The sequence below is a fragment of the Cinclus cinclus genome, chromosome 1 (assembly GCF_963662255.1).
Source record: "Cinclus cinclus chromosome 1, bCinCin1.1, whole genome shotgun sequence".
Lineage (NCBI taxonomy): Eukaryota > Metazoa > Chordata > Aves > Passeriformes > Cinclidae > Cinclus > Cinclus cinclus.
The window spans coordinates 109,996,660-110,013,529 of NC_085046.1; the positions used below are offsets into that span (position 1 = coordinate 109,996,660).

General features: G+C 39.8%; 1 protein-coding gene across 8 annotated transcripts in view; it reads left to right on the forward strand.

The window, feature by feature from the left end:
- The window catches only part of DTNA (dystrobrevin alpha), a 94,282-nt gene that overhangs the window by 62,881 nt on the left and 14,531 nt on the right, over window positions 1–16,870 (forward strand). For 2 of the 8 annotated variants that reach the window (XM_062501468.1, XM_062501503.1), the window contains 5 exons: window positions 4,693–4,780; window positions 7,239–7,336; window positions 8,740–8,853; window positions 12,097–12,193; window positions 13,443–13,460. In XM_062501468.1, the coding sequence (XP_062357452.1) occupies window positions 4,693–4,780; window positions 7,239–7,336; window positions 8,740–8,853; window positions 12,097–12,193; window positions 13,443–13,460 (415 nt within the window). Of the gene's footprint in view, window positions 1–4,692; window positions 4,787–7,238; window positions 7,337–8,739; window positions 8,854–12,096; window positions 12,194–13,442; window positions 13,464–16,870 lie in introns of all 8 variants that reach the window. The other 6 variants (XM_062501493.1, XM_062501511.1, XM_062501476.1 and 3 more) reach the window with 4 other exon arrangements.

A 16,870-nucleotide genomic window follows, 5' to 3' on the forward strand; every position in this document is an offset into this window, starting at 1 on the left:
TTGCTATTTTCTGCTTTGTTGGACTGAGACTGCTAGTAGACAAAGAGAATGTTTACATTTTGGTAAAAATAAGAACAAAGTCTTGCCATCCTAAAGCTCCTGTGTGAAGCCAGTTTCCAGAGGTGAGACCTCTGCAGGAAGCTCAGGTGCTGCATCTCATAGCCTGGGGTAGCATCCTGAGGCCAAGCTAGCCTCCTCCTGCCCATGCTCCAAAGTGGCTGGATGCAGTTTGCTCAAAACCCCACACACTTGTGTCAGGATGGTGCTGAGTTCAAGTTATTTCACCCTGCATCCTAAGGAGATTTGGTAGCCTGAATAAACCATGCAGTTAACCAAAATGAGGTAGCTTCTGATTCAGGGGAGGCTGCAGCTGGCCAGCTCTGCTGTTCAATCTGCCTGCAAAATATTGCCTGTACCTGCCCAGACATCAGATAATTCAAGTGCTTCTGGCAGCCAAAGCTGAAAAGAAGAATGATTGCTGCTGGACCTTTATCTGCAAGAAAAACCTGCAGAGATACTTTGTGAGCATAATACTTAAAATTATCTGAAGAGCTGTATACTAACATTTCAAAACAAAACAAGATTTGGGGGTTTTTAGAGACTGAATCAGGCTAATTTATAGCTAAAGATCAGTCTAATATATCCCAGTATAACTTTGTTTCTGTTTTAGGTGCAGCTAGTATTTTTATTTTGGGCTTTTGGGGGTATTTTTAATTCATTGAATTAATTTTCGCTGCTATCTTTATTTTTCATCTGCAGTTATTTGATACTGCAAGTACAAGTTTTCCTTTCCTTCTACCACAGGCTAATAAACTACTCAATGGTTTTTAAGAAGCCAGTACTCCAGAGCAAATTAATAAACAAGAGGAAGAATTAATTCATTATTTATAGTAACTGTATGGGTAGAAAATATAGCCCTTAGGCAGATGTATTGAATAGTTTCATTGCATTTTTTAGTATTTAAAACCAATATTTGATACTTACTTTAGTTTATCTTTAGTGCCTGATTCTTAAAAAGAGCTTCTAACTGCAAATAGTTTCCATTTTAGTAAGTTAGAGACTTTGCCTAGCATTGAATATTATTTCCATATATTTCTTTTCAGGTACAGAAAAAATAAATTAAAAGTGAGAGGTTATTTTGGTTCCATAGAGAGCTGTTTTCTGGGGGTTTTATGTTATACTGCATAATACTGTGTGAATCCTATTTCTGTATAAAAGTGCCGTTCTATTCTAGGACATGTTTAAAAATGGTTATTAAGGGGGTTGGTATTCCACCAGCTCTAGGTGGGAAGGCTGGTTTAATCTTCCTTTGAAAGAGGAAAAGCATTCAGAGAACAGTTGCTACAGAGGAAATGTGTAGACATTTAGCTCCCTTGAACAGAGCTCATTTTTGTGATTATTTCCACATAGCTGGGTGTTACAATATTTTGGTGGTAAAATCTTAGTGATTCTAAAGTAAGTGGCAAATTAACAGTAGCGGAGGACTCAGATGATTTATCTTGGTTCAAAGTGTCTTAAAACCAAGCCAATTTTGAAAGTGTAGCAGTTATACAGTCCTCAGAATACATTTGGTGTGTTGCTGTTAGGCCTTTTTTTTTTTTTACAGCCCTTAGGCTTAGAAACCGACCCTTTAATTTGTCCATATTTTCTGTAGCAGATTATTTTTTTAGCAATGGTTTGTAGAATAAGAGCATGTCATGAAGACTGGACTGATACTTCTCTTGCAAAAATTCCACAAGAGACTTTCCTAACCAGTGGTGGCACAGTTGTAAAACCATCAGGGAATATCCACATCAGCTCTTGCCAGGTGCCTGCTGCAGAACAGGCTGGTCTGACACATCTGAAGCCTGAGAAATAGCAAAGGTCCTCCAGAGTCACTCCTTTTGCTCATAGGTTTTTCATCCTTTGCCTGAAGTTTTGAGATCCCTTTTTTTAATGGAGCTACCTTAGACTGTAGAAGTCCTCTTGTACAGGTGCAAATATTGGACATTCACTCTGCATCTGAATGTGATAGGTACCAGACCAATTATTGCTAATAATTGTAAGGTCTTTAAAGAAATGGTCACTAGTGGAGAAGCAGTGTATTTTAGAAAAGAAGGAACAACAGTAGGATACTTGTATGCAAAATGTCCAGTTTCTCTGAAAAAGGATGCCTGAATCATTCCCCTGGGATCCCAAATTCTGCACATACATTCATAATATTTTAAGCCTTTTGTGTATGATTGTCTTACTATATCACTGTATGGTTGTCTATGAAGTTGGTGAAGTAAAACAAAAGTGAATTATGGTAAATCTGAGAACTCTGAGACAAAATTCTTGGCAGTCGAGGCTAATGCTGCTATGCATACTTCTGTGCTTAAGGGTCACATAGAATAGGTATATTCCAGAAATAAATTTATCTCAGACATTGAAATTTAATTTTCAAAGCTTTGGGGTTAGTGATTTGCGGCATGCATGGACCAAATTGGACACATTGCTGCATCTACTTTATGACATCCACCCACGCATAAATATATATCAAAGATATTAAATACAAGTAAGACTCAAAAAGCTGCAGTGGCTTGGTTCATTCAGTAAAGCAGTTGTCTTAGGTGTTAGCTCACATCTCAGAACTCTGGTGCAGATTGTGTTATGCCAACAAGCGCAACCATAATCCATTTTTCCAAGATGGATATGGCTGCACATTGCCATAAAAAGGAGAATTGATGCTGAATGCTTGCTGTTTTCACAACCATCTGTTAGGATGCAATGTTTTAGTCATTATGGTAAAATTAAAAATTAATTAAACTGTCATAAAAGTAACCCTTATTATCCAGTTTACATAATTTTATGTGTCTGCAAGAGTTGCTCACCCCTTTCTTTCTCTGAATGATATATTAATACAGTAAGCATGGGTGTGTAAGAAGCAGAACTGTATAAATTTAGAAAAATGCCTTTAGCTTTGGTCTTTCCCAAAGGTATATCAGTTATCCCACCAGAATCTCAGCAAGCATAAAATTAAGGTGTATATGTAACAAAATAATCTGACCAAAACCAGAAAGTCAGTGTTAATCTACCATGAGAAGTCTTCCGTGCAGTCTGCAGCACAAGTTTTATTTACACAGAACCTCTCTGTGTCTCACTTTTCAGAGCTTTACTGTTTTTCTAAACTTCATGTTTGTGGTCTCACAGGTTATTATCAGAATGAGAAAAAGATGTTTGTCTTTTCTCTTGCATCAGTAAGCTGTAGCAAATCCACATGACACCCAGCTTTAGTTTAATGATCAGTGAATATCAACCACTGCTCATCTTTCAAACATAACTTTCAAATCACAGTGGATTTAATCAGGCCAAACAACACATGTGCACTGTAGTTCCCTGAGGGACACGGGGATATGAACTCAATGAGAAGTTTTAAAGAAATATTCCTTTTAAATATATCAGTTCTTCAAAAGCAGAGCTTTTGGCACATGTGGAAGGCTTTTCAAGTTCAAGGTACAATTTTCAGGGAAAAAATCAGAATAAAATCCCATGCCCAGACTCTTTTTGAAGCTCATTTGCCAGCAACCAGTTGCATGCCCAGAAGACCCTATGGGCAGGGAGATTTATTCCTGATTCCCGCCAGCCAAAACCTATTATACGGTTGCCAAAGGATAAGAAAAGAGGCCAGACTTGCCTCTGTCTGGGATAGTCCATAGGCAGCCTTGTATCCCACATGGCAATTCCACAGTCCTCTCACCTCTTCTTAGGGACTTCATTTTTTCTCTCTTGTATATACTAGAAGTAATGCAGAATAGGATTCTAAAGCCCAGGATTATCCAGGGCCAACTAAGTCCTCTTCAGATCTCTGTTTTTGTTAGTTTATTAGTTTTGGCAGTTGTCTACAAACTTCTAAATGTTGAGAAATAGTGAAGGTTATCGCTATATTACCTTTTTTCTGCTCATTTGACTAAATAACAGCTTCCATTTAAAATAAGGACAGCTAGAAAAGCGTTAACCTGAGAGAAATATTTGCATTTTATACTCTTGGGAGAGAAAAAAATAATAAGGTGTGGTGTTTTAAAGGAATTCAGCATATTTACTGTTTAGTTTTTACACTTGTTGATGACAGTCATGTGACACTGTGAAGTCTTGCTCCCAAATAGCAAGAAACCAAGAATAAAAGAGAAAGCCTGATTATAAAGTCCTAGATCAGTGGTTCCAAGCAGTGATCCACGAGACCATGGTAAGAGCCCTGCAAAACTGTCCTAAACACTGTTCTGTGGTGCAAATACAACAAAGCTTCCAAAGTTTTCCTCAACAAACACCGAGGCTCCTGCTAATCCACCATCCAAAAAGCAATCAGTCTTCCAGGTGGTGTGGCAAACACAAGGTGCAAAATAAATGCTGACTCATGGTCCTAGCCACGTCTGGACCCTTTTTGGGCAGAGTAGTGTGCAAGTTGCATCCTGTACGACTTTTACTGGGGGTTGCAGACTGCTGCTGTTTTCCCCCCTAAGGGAAGGTGCTGCCCAGGTCCCTAGAGCTGGCCTTTCTTGGGAAATTGCCCTCTTCCTTCTCCCTTTTGCTCAGTTAACATCAGCCCTTCCTAATCTGGTGATGGTTTTCTCCTTTGTTCTGCCATGTGGGGTGTGAGGTGGTGTCTGGTTGAGGCAGTAGGCATTTTTTGCCATGTATAAATCTGTCTTCCCATCTTCCCCTCCCCCTGAGCAGCGTCCTTGACAGTGCAAGTCGCCTGGATGAAGAACACAAGTTGATCGCCAGGTATGCAGCAAGGCTGGCAGCAGAAACTTCTTCATCAGTAAGTGTTTTAATTAAAGGAAGGTACTTTCCTTCTGTCATGTTCCAGGGGCTTGGCAAGATCAGGGAAATTACATCTGACAGTCTAATGATTAATGGATTAGTTTTCCCTATTCTTTTCATCAGAGGCTGTTACGCTTTAATAATAACACTTTTATGCAGTCCATTTAATCCAAAGAATCCAGTTACTAATGCATATAATCTATATACTAATGCAGTGGTATTTAAATAATTGCATCAAAGGGAGTCTGACATCTTGAACTCAGAAAAGACTGTAAAATATTGTCAGGACTAGCTCTGGTTAAAGGTTAATGATTTACTGCATTGGAAAAATGGGGTGGTGAATCCATTTTACTCTCTAGCTCAAATATCACAGCCACTAGGGCCTTAAGTACTAGGGATATTAAAGAATGTTCTTCAGCAAGATGACTGTAATGACCCCCTGCATTAGCCCTGGCTCCCATTTTCATTTCAGAGCAATGATTATTCTGCTCTCTGTATCCAAAGATAGAAGGTGATGACAGGCTAAAACCTCACTAACTGCATTCAGGAGCAAGAGAGAATGAAGCAGGAACCTAATCAAAGTATATAAAATCTTAAATGGTATATAAAAGGCCAGCCTTGCTACTTTTTTGTGATCTCAGACCATTTGATAGAACAAAGGACCATGAATGATGTTTAAGTGAAAAGCAGCTGGTCTGGAGTGCCCAGAAACATTTTCACACTGAGATTTTCACACTGTGGGATCAATTGAAAGGGTGAAATTGGGTATAAAGACACTGAGTCACGTTCATGCCAGGTGAAGAGCAAATCTGCTGCCCCTTGCAGATGCTGTCACGGAGATTCCACACTACCTGGAGCTGCCTGGGAAGAGAGGGGTGCTCCTGTTCAGCCAGTCCAGCCCAAATCAATCCTTTCCAGACATGTGACATAGTGTTTCAAATTTAAGGCAACCTGTAGGTGACCATCTTATTTCTGAAAGACAGTCATACTTCATGGGAAGGTGATTGCCCATTAATAACGTCTCTAGTTTAAAATCATTTGGCATCAGTTCCATATAACGTGTCCTTGATGTGGGGGAAAACAGCATAAACAGAGCTGATCTGAAGGAAAATACTGAATTTCTCATTGACATCCATCTTTGCTCTTTGAACAAAAGAGACAGAAGGAAAAGAGAAAGTTTCTATTGAGAAAAATCTTTCCAGGCAAAAGAGCGACACCCAGTAGGGGCTGTGGAAATTTTTAAAGCTTTGCCGATGGTCATTCTGGATTTTAAGGAACTAAATATATTAGTAATGGTGGGCATTCAGGATAAAGATCCTGATTCCTCCTGTATGAGTGATGACATCCACCAGTGTGTATCAGTTCTTTATGCACTGTTCTGCTTCCCTGTGGTTGATGTATTAGTGGGAAAATGTATCCATAGCAGAAAAATTAGTATGTGGTTACAGGGGAAGCATACTGTCCTTTCCCCACAGACAGTCCTAACCTTTGTCAGGTTTGTTAGGCTATTGAGATGTATCTTCATCCTTTTTGTGGGTCCACCTCCTAACAGGGGAGATGCCTGGCATCACATAAAATAGCACTTCAGAGTTACGCTTCACAGGGCTTGTTGTGGTGAGGAGCCCTCGTATCACAGCAGTAACTCAGCAGGGTGTTTTTAAATATTTGATTCTTTGAGGTTGGAGTTAGAAATAAATGGGTATCTTACATAGCTGTGAAACTTTTAGGTGTCCTGCCCCGTGTTGTCATTGCTACAATACTGCAATACAGGGGTGTGAACAAGGAAAACAGTACTTGATAAATGATGATCATGCAAAAAGAGCATAGTCCAATGAAGCTGTTGTGAGCGCTGCCTAGTTTGGTGAGAGACAAATTCTCATCACATTTTATTGGTGGAAAAAAAGATTTTGCTGTAGCTGAAGGACTGGGGAAAGAGGTTTCCTGAAGTATCATGAGAGCATACAGGAAAACTTGGCCAAATGGGCCACACAACTGGACTGAAAACTGAGAACTGCTTTCAAACTGAAAGTAAAACTACTTTCAAGAGAGCGAAGCATCTCTGCACTGGAAACTCATCCTGTTCTTTCTGGAGGCAGACACTGGTTTTTGCTTCAGTGTACTCCTCTTGTCTGTAGCATCAATATCAAGAACCACATTACAGCAACTGCCTGCAGCAGTGTCACTGCCTTTTATGATAGGTTCAGAGGAAGCTGCATGGAAAAGCAATGAATGACAGGATGGTAAACACTGAGTCTTATTTACTCTAGCACTTACTCTGCTTTTGCTAGCAATGGTTCCAATACTGGTGTGAGCGCAACATGAATGCTCTTTTTTTAGTGTAGGCAAGCTTGGTACTTCACTTTCTGTAAACAGATTTCACAGAACAGATCTGTGCTGAGCTCAGGGTGCATGCTGGCTGTTCCTCTTTCAATGCAGCCTTCTCTGTTTTACAACAGCAGCCAAGTCAGCAGAGAGGGGCATCAGATATCTCCTTCACCATTGATGCAAACAAGCAACAAAGGCAGCTGATTGCAGAGCTTGAAAATAAAAACCGGTAAGGATCCACTAAGTACCTGGTTTTGCTCCATCCCATATATTACATATGTTTGTTTCTTAGCATATTTACCACCTACCCCTGCACAATGTGCTTATACATGCGCATACACCTACCCCTACAAAAAAAACCAGAGCACAAAAAGGTCCATACAATAGGATAAAGGCTCTGAAATCCATAACCAGCCCATGTTTTCGTAAGTGTACTATCCAATGACATGATATCATCATGGATGCTTTACTGTTTGCAGCTGCTGTTTGCTAAGAGCTCTAAAAAAAATGCCTGTCCTGTTTCAAAACTGGATTAACTTTCAGTCAGATTCTCAGTAGCACTATAACATGAAATTATAAAAGGATGTCATGCTTGTAATGTTATGCTCCCCTGCTTTTATTTGGGAAAAAGATGATTAAAGCTCTTCAGGACACAGTCTGCCTGGGAGAGGTTTGCAGGAAGATTAGCAGCAAGTTAGGCTGCTGATCAAATGAGACAGGAGGTACAGATATGACTGAGACTGGGAGTGTCCAGGAGAAATAGGCCAGCCAGCCCCAAAAAGGAGTGATGCCTGTTTGTTAACAGCAGTGAACCTGGCCCTGGGTACCAGACTGCCCGATGCCATGAAAGAATGGCAGCAGAGCTCTGCTTTTAGTGCCGGACCATAAAACAGAGGCTAGCCCAGACCAGATGGTTTCCTATTCCAAACTCTGCACTGCCTTCTGTCACCGTATAATGAGCACCACCAGCTCGTCTGGATTTGCCTTTCATAGTTTGAGGCTGCCTCCTGACCGTCTGCTTCCAGCACATTGTGGAGAGGAGACAAAATTCACAAGAGTTTCTACCTTCTGCTGTGAAGCTTTGTATTAGCCTTTTTACAGCACTCCAGGGCTCACAAGCCAGTTGTAAGAAGTCTTGCTAAAGTGCTTTTCTGTGAATTGTCAACTGCTCTCATATCTCTGCTTCCATTAAAAGTTTTTTTAAGGGCTAAATATTTTCTCTGATACTCCACAATGTCCAGAAAGGTTACTTGCATTTTTTTCAGGTTCATGAGGTGCTGAAAAATGTTCATGGTGAAGAATTAAAAGGGAGCAGTTCAGTTAAGCTTAGAGCTATTTTATGTCTACCTCTGTTGGTTTGTTTGTTTTTGTTTTTTTTTTGGGGGGGGGGGGGGGGGATTTGAAGGATGATTTCCCTTTATGGAAAATCTTATGAGTTTATTTAGAAAATATCCAGAACCCTCTCCCATTGCTGAGGGCTTCTTTGGTTGGCTGCAAATAATTCATTTTATATACATCTTCACTGATTGAAAGCTAAATACAATCATACTTTTTCACCTCTTGTAATGTCCAGGAAGCTGCTTTTGTGGAAAATTACTGACTTAGGGTCTTCTGCTTATTCTCCTCCCCAAGAGAAATCCTACAGGAGATCCAGAGGCTGCGACTTGAGCATGAGCAAGCATCTCAGCCCACACCAGAGAAGGCCCAACAAAATCCCACTCTCCTTGCAGAGCTCCGGCTCCTGAGGTAAGTCCACAGCAGTAAAAAATTGACAGGGGCCAGCCAGTCATTCTCAATAAAAGAGGAAATAAAAGATAAGCCTGGCTAATAGTTTTGGAGGCTTTTTAAAGTAAGTCGGCCAATGTGCATTTTTTATCCACTTTTGGTGCAGCCCCTTGTCCTAGAAGTAATTAAGCTTATGCTTTAAACTGTGTGCATGAGAAATCTCACATATTACTCCTCTACATTAAATTAAGTATGTGTATTAGTATTTGCAGAGTTAGGCCCCTAGGTCATTTGGAACAGGTCCCCACAGCCTGGTCCAAATGCCATTAATTATGTGGGGAAAAATGTTCAGAACAAATGCCTTTACAAAGATTTCTAGCTTATGCTGAAGAAAATAGAGAACTACATGAAAATAGAGCCAGGATGGGATGTTAACCTTTGGAAATTTCCCCCATGTGTTGAGCTCTAAGGAGAGGTCAGTTCTCTTTGTGGTGCAAAACCAGGCTGCAGAATGATCCTCCTTGTCACGTGTAGGGTGAAGAGTAACATCATTTGCAGCTGCTGAAGATCCTGCTGAAGAGGATCCTTTCTGCAGTTTTCTCAAGCTAAAAACATTAATATGGATGTGACTGCATGATAGTTATGATACTCTACATGGATTTACTAATTTCCATGTATATCACATTGAAGATGTACAATTGTCATTGGCCCAGATCCCATAGGCTCCCTGTAAATCCTGAAGTTCACATTACAAGAGCCAGACAGAGAATCCAATAAGAACTATTCAAAATGATCTGTATGAATAGAGAGTGTAAGCACTTTCTTTCTAGAGAAACAATGCTAGGTTGCTCTGCCCCCTGACTAAAGAACACTTCTTGCCACTTAGCTGCTCCTCACGCAACTAATATTTTAGTGGTTTGATGCATGTCCAAAGGAAATTACTGTAAGAATTGTTTTTTCTTTACAAATACTTGATAGTTTTATTGTGGAGTTTTCCACACAAAAATGAAAATGTTTTTCTGCTTCACAAATCATTACTTTGACTTTCCAATCTAAATACAAGTTAGCTTCTTCATTTCTGAGTGACTTTAATGCGTAATTACTTCTAGAGATCTACAGGCAAGTGACATTGTGTGAGGCATATAACACTGACTGTCATGAAAACATGTACAGTGTAAAATATACCAATAACGTAGCTCTTGTCCATCAAACCAAAAGCCTATTTCCAGCAGGTTTAGGATATGAGCTTTCTATGTAGTTGACTAATAAAATTCATTATACTTAAATTATAAAAAGAGGAATGATTGCACAGTGTTAGCAGGCTGACTACGTAACTTCTCCCTCCTTTCAGTTTTGATATACATATGAAAGCATGATACCCTTACTTTAATTTTTTGATATGTGTTGTCCTCAGGGCAGTGATACTGAATACCTCAACTATGCATTCCCTTATTTAATATACAGTGTGAGAACCAAAAACTAATTTCTAATCTGTGGCTCTGAACAGCTTTGCATTCCTTCTGAGATGTTCACTATTTGAAAGGCAAAAGTCTGACTTTGAGTTTACTGGAGAATTTTGACACCACCTCGAATTCCTAGACACGTAAGATGACAGGAGGCTGTTCTTATGTGTAAAACAGCAGGACTCAGGGTAGCAGCCCTTGTTTATTTATGTCTGTTAGCTTGCTGATTTTTCAGGCTTGAAGCACTTAGAGTTGTAGAGCAATTTTAGTTCACATTGTATTAAGAAATCCTCCAATTTGTAAATCATCTTGTGGGTACCTGTCCCAGCATCTTCCACAAGCTGCTGTAGTATGGCACTCACTGAAACGAGGTCCTGGACACAGCATTTCTTCACATTACCACTTGTAATGTCACTTGTAATACCACTTCACAGTACTGTCTGGACAGGTTGGAAAACCCCTTAGTTCCAAGAATTTGCTCTGGAGAAAAACTTCAGAGGAGTAGTCTGTACAGTGCACACTGCTTAGATCCTCTCTCCCTGTGGGATTAATCTAAAACCCAGCAGAGCTGTGTATTAGGAACCACCACTTTGAATTACACGGACTTTATTTTTGTGAGCAGTTTCTTAAATTCCCTTTGTACAGTTCATAGCATTTCCAACCAGTACTTGTCCAGAAAAGAAAAGCCAACACAGGCATTTTGTAGCAGGAAATAGATCAATCCTTCAGAAGAGTAAATGCAACCTGGCAGTGTTACTATATGATCCTATTATAGAGGTGAGAGATCACACATGTGAGCAGTCCTGTAGAAATCAATGTTGACTATATCTGTAGTTGCTCACTTAGAGTGAAGGCTCAAAATCAGGGTTTCATATTGCCCTAAATACAGGAAATGTACTTGTTGGTTCCAGTGCTTTTCCATTTAGGATTAAATTGTCATATTTTGTAGGTAGTATAAGGCTAACAACATACTGCTTGTATGTTACTTGCAATGCAGTAGATCATAAAATATATATATTTTTCAATAGTAATGTTAATTAAATCATAGCTTCCAGGCGGCAACAATTTTATTTTTATTTTAGGTGGGGACCTCCCACAATTTAGTGATTTAACATTTGTAAATGCTGTTCCCTCATCCTGTGCAGGGGAGCTGTGCAGAATCAAAGCTGTTCAGATTTACAGGGGCACAGAGAGACTGTCACACTTGAGTGGCTCAGTACTCACACTGTCACGCAACCAGCACTGGGCTTCGAGTGCAAAGAGCTGATTTCAAGCACTTATATCTCTACTATGGGATAGTCTTCTTCCTTTAAACAAAAAATAGAAATAAAAACAGATCACTGTGCATTTTTGTCTGAGTTTCTGAATTCTTAGCTTCTCTCATATCTCACTGTGTTCAGTGCCCCTGCTGTAATTTCCTGTCCTTCAGGGCATGGCTTTAATTTTTCCTGATAGCTAGTGAGGTTATTGACTAGAGAGTTCCAAAGCTAAAATGCCAGGCATTTCCACAAGGGAATATAACTCAAACTTGTTTGAACCTCATTTGTTCTTTGAAGAAGGGTCTGTGTCAGTGTGTGTCTTTTCCCTAATCACTATTCAGTCCCACGAGGACTCCCAATAAGAGGGACCTCCCTAGCATTCACATAGTCACATTTCTAAGCCCTGTGTTGAATTCATTCAGTGTGTTTGCTTTCCTATGGTCTGTAAGCATGTATCCCATAGTAGGTCTGGGAGAATGATGCAGTTAAAAGCTGCTGCTGCTGTGGGGGGTAAGCTCTGATCAGATGTGCTTGTTTCTCAGACAGCGGAAGGATGAGCTGGAACAGAGGATGTCTGCTCTCCAGGAAAGCCGGAGGGAGCTCATGGTTCAGTTAGAAGGTCTCATGAAACTGCTGAAGGTAAGGAGCTCCACCTGGTCCTACCAAGGAAAATACAAAGTGAAGCGAGAGAGGAGAGGAAGGATATGTAACCACTGAATTCTGCAGAACCTGTTTCTACCCACAGAATTTGGCTGTGTTTCCCTCCCTTTTTATTCTTTGCCTTGGTTTTTTGATTCAGGGATTTCTGTAGCAGCACTGCATCATCATAGTCACCTAATGCTAAGAGGACTAAGAAAAAGAAAAGAAACCGACATGTAAAACAAGTTAACTATTAGCTGTTAAGAAAAAAACCTTAGCACTGTACACTGTTATTCACTGCAGCTGACAGTATAGAATCACTAGGCTAGTTCTTTAACTTTGCTTAAGTTAAAGCTTCTTTAACTTAGTTGCTGGTTCTGTCAGATGAGTCATTTGGCAACCATATCTACCTCTCTCACCTCAGAGATGCTTTCCCTACAACATTTGTTTCATTTTCACGGATGCAGAAGCAGGCCCTTGTTAAACAGATGAAACAAAGGATCTCAGTTAAGAAGGAAGATAGCAAAAAGCATTTTCCTTTTTAAAGACCGACTAGGGTAAGATGGAAGGTGTGTTTTTATTTGCAGCCCTATTTTACCTGATGTGCTTCAGGACAGGTGATGCCACAAATTCACATTTGGAAGAAAGCACCCTGAGCAGCATAGGAGTCTGTGGCAGATCAAATGAGTTCATAGAAATTTAGTGCAACTTGGGTCAAGTATGGCTCAGATAAGAGCAGAAGGAATTTCACTGAAACCCATTTAGCAGCATGCCTCCATTTAGATGCAACCTGGATCCACTTAGATTTGCATCAAAGGATGAGTTTGACACCTTATGTGTCAAACTTGCCTCTCCTCAGACACAGGCTACTGCAGCTACCATGCACCTCAGCTCTGGTGGCACCTCAGCAGCAGAGCCCACTGAAGAGCCAGCAGTTTTTTAGGACCTGGAAGTAGGCCAGATACTTTTTGTTCTGCCCGTGAAATGCTGCAGTGCCACACCTAACAATGAAAGCTGCCTGCTGTTAGTCACTGCCTGGATGAAGAAAATTTTGGGGTAGGAAATGACAGCAGCTTTCTGCACACTTTGAACTGTTCTGGTGTTGCAAAGTGTGCAGAGGTGAGACCTTAACCTGGTCTCATATCTTCAATTATCTTGATTGTACCTTTAACCCTGTGCTCCAAATTTGGCTTTGTTTTTTGTTCTTCACTTAAATCCTGGCTCATGTGCTGATCCTCTTTTTCTTTAGGAAGAAGAATTGAAACAGGTAGCAAGTTACCTTCTCTTTGAAGGCCTTACTAATTCCTAAATTTGATTGTGTTCCTGTGATTTGACTTCCTTTGCTTGAGAAGTGTGTGTGTGTTCTTTTGACAAAATTAATCTTTCGCAGATCTTTCCCACATTAGTATCTTGGAGCAATTTTCACAATAAAACATCTTAGCACTCTAGAAAGTAAGTCATGGCTACAATAAATCTTTTTCTCACTCCTCTAAATTAAAACATGTAAGGTATAGAAACCACCCCTCAACCTAGAATATAAATTAGATAGATAACATTTTGAAAATGTAATGAGAAATTTTGTACTTTCAAGAAAAACGTAACTGAGCTTAAATTAGACAAGGGCGATGATTTTGAAAGCCCATTTTATACAGAAAAAGTCAGGGCATAGTGTGCACGTCTTTAAAAGTCTGCGCTGATGCTAGCAGTCCCATGAGTCTTCAGAGAAATAATGTTTTCTGCAGCCTAGATCAAAAAGAGGAAGTATTTGCATTAACAATAGTAAATTTTAGAAGATCTAAATAGTTAATTTAGATTTTTTTTTAATAGTAAAATTGCATTAGTAATTGTAAATTTTAGAAGGTTGTTTTGTTTTGGAGCTTTTCAGTATTGTAATGGATCTTGGAAATATATTAGGCTTTAAAAAAAGGCACTTTTCAGATAGAAGTCTGATTTATGAATTCATTAAAAGCGTTGATTTTAACAATATGCATTTCCTCCTGCTTTCATCAGCAGAAGTAGAGTCATAAGCATGATGTGTTATGTCTGTGGTACAGCATGCAGAGTTTCTCGGTAGTGCTCACCTTCATAAAACCAACATATGGTTAATTTTTGTAGAGCATCAGTTTGTTGCACACACACACACAAAAAAAAAATCAATCTGACAAATGTGTAAGGGCTGTCTTTTTTGATTCTGAAGATCTGTTTGCAAAAGAGAAACTTCCAGTGTGACAGGAGTTACCTTACCATGTAAAATGTTCACTGGACAGTGTAAGTGAAAGCACATTTTTAGGCTGCTATGAGGTATTTTTATGAGATTTTTTTTTCCAAGAGTAATAGCCTCACTGAATACCAGGTGATGATGCTAAAGAATTACTCTCACCATTTCCATTTAATGATTCCCATTATGCTATGCCATTTCATGATCTGTTGAGAGAAACAGGATTAAATTAATTTCTGGAGGAATTCAATTGGAATGAGCAGCCTGGCAATTCATCTAATGCTTATGAATTATCTATTTCTCCATTGCCCTTCCTTGAGAAAGGATAATGGGTTCTTCACAACCCTGTCGTTTTATGAGGCTGTGTGATTTCCCCGTATGTCATCCCAGTTCAGTCCCAGCAGAGGGAGCAATGGGCTAAAACTCCTGTAAAGCCAGTTTTCATTTCAAGCATTTATGCTAGGCATGCATGACACTTGAGACTGGGAAAATTTTCCTGTCTAGCAAGAGTTTACTTAAGAGCTGTAGCAATTTGACTAGGGGTGGTGAATTAAATAAAATACCTGAAAATTTTCCTGGGAGGCCTGACAACACTGATGGCTGCAGCCAAGTACAACACAAAAGCTGAAGTCATCCAAATACCCACGGTGGCTGGGGCAGCTCCTCTTTTAGCATGCTTAGTCCTTAGCTGATAGAGCTGTCAGGGATTGGGAAAATTCAGTGCTTGTCTTCTCTGCTGACCTTACCAAGAAGTTAAGAGTGGCTGTCGTAGCAGATTTCAGACCATTAGGTCCAGCCTTTGAAAATCACAATTCTTGTGATAACCACTAAGCAGGAATCCGATCCTAATACCACTTCATTCCCACAAACCTGGGTTGAGATGGATCTAGATGTGTAAAATACATTAAGTTTTCACCTCTCTGAAATCAGGCATTCCCTAATATCCTCCTATTTGAACTTGCTGTTCATCAGTTCTGCCCAAATAATATAAAAAGTGAGGAGTTTTTTTCCTGGACAAGGAGCTCTGAGTGCTTTTTCCTCCAGTGCTCCCCAAACATTTTATGTTTGCTTATCATAAATGCAAAGTCAGTCAGTCATAGCTGCAGAGCAGACAAAGGGTAGGCACTAGGTGTGCATCAGCTTTCACATCTCTTAAGAGAAAATTCCAGCCTGGAAGTACTGGTGGGCATCTGTTATTTTTAGCAAAAATAATGCCTATTTTGAAGTTCATTCCTGAATATGACTTGACAGGAAGCAACTTTTTTCCATTTTTTTCCTGATCTTTCTCTGAAAGTTCCCACTGTTGTTGGTATTCCCAGAACAGAGATCAAAGGCAAGGGGGAGCTAAGGAGAAAGGCAAGTAAAAAAGGGAACTTGTCTTTCAGAGATCTGAGAACCAAAAATTCTTTTGCAAATGTGTTTCAGTGAGGATGAAATGTTCTCCGTCAGGGCATGAAAGAAGAATGCTGTAGATCCTGGATGCCCTGCCTGATGTGCAGGGGTTATGACTAACAAGGACACTGGAGCATCTCCAAGTTGCCCTGGGGCCTTCCTCTGGAGGACTAAGTATCTCCATTTCTGCTGGAACTGTTATAGATGATTCTAGAAACAGGAGAGCATCTGGCCTTTATATATTTGGTTTGCCTTTCATCCATCATTTGAATGTTCCAAGACCAATCATTAAAGAAATTATAAGTATTAAATCCTCCATTCTTCCATCAGTAATGTGCTTATTTTTCATAAAACTAATTTGCCCTTGATGGCTTTCAGCTGATAATGTCTCTTAGCAAGGGGTGATAGGATAAAAGAACAAATAGTTTAGTATTCTGATACATTATTTATGGTCCAGGCCAGGAATTTATAAAAATCTCAAGGGCAATGCTGTATTCATCCTGCAATGAACGTATTCACCGAACATAATCAGAGCTGCAGTGGCAACCAGCAGCAGAGTCAAAATAAATGCCTTGGGAAGAGTTAAGAAATCCTTCTGTATTTTTAAAATAAAGCCAAGATAAGGGGAAAAACCACCACTTTTGACTGAAAATGGCCAGGAGCTTGTGTTGAAGTTCCCCTTTAAAAGCACTCGACCTGCTTCTATCCTTTGCATCTGCTAAACACTGGGTTTCAAAAGCCATGTGCAGTTTGATGTGGGCTCCAGCATTAGCTTTTTCTTTCATGGATACACATTCCCAGGACTTTGAAACAGTGGATGGGAAGAGTGCTGTGTCTCTTCATTCACTCACCTAGCTGCATTAGTAAAAATTACAATTTTGTAAAGTCTGCTTGAATTTCATCTAAGTGATCCTAACTGTGAGATGCTAACAGCATGACATTTATATGGCTGGTGTTAAAACATTTGCACTTCCAGCAACTGAATCCATAGCAGGAATTTATATTGCCCTATCCCTCCAGTGTTTTGGGAGTGCCTATGTATGTCCTGTAGAGCAGATAATTTAATA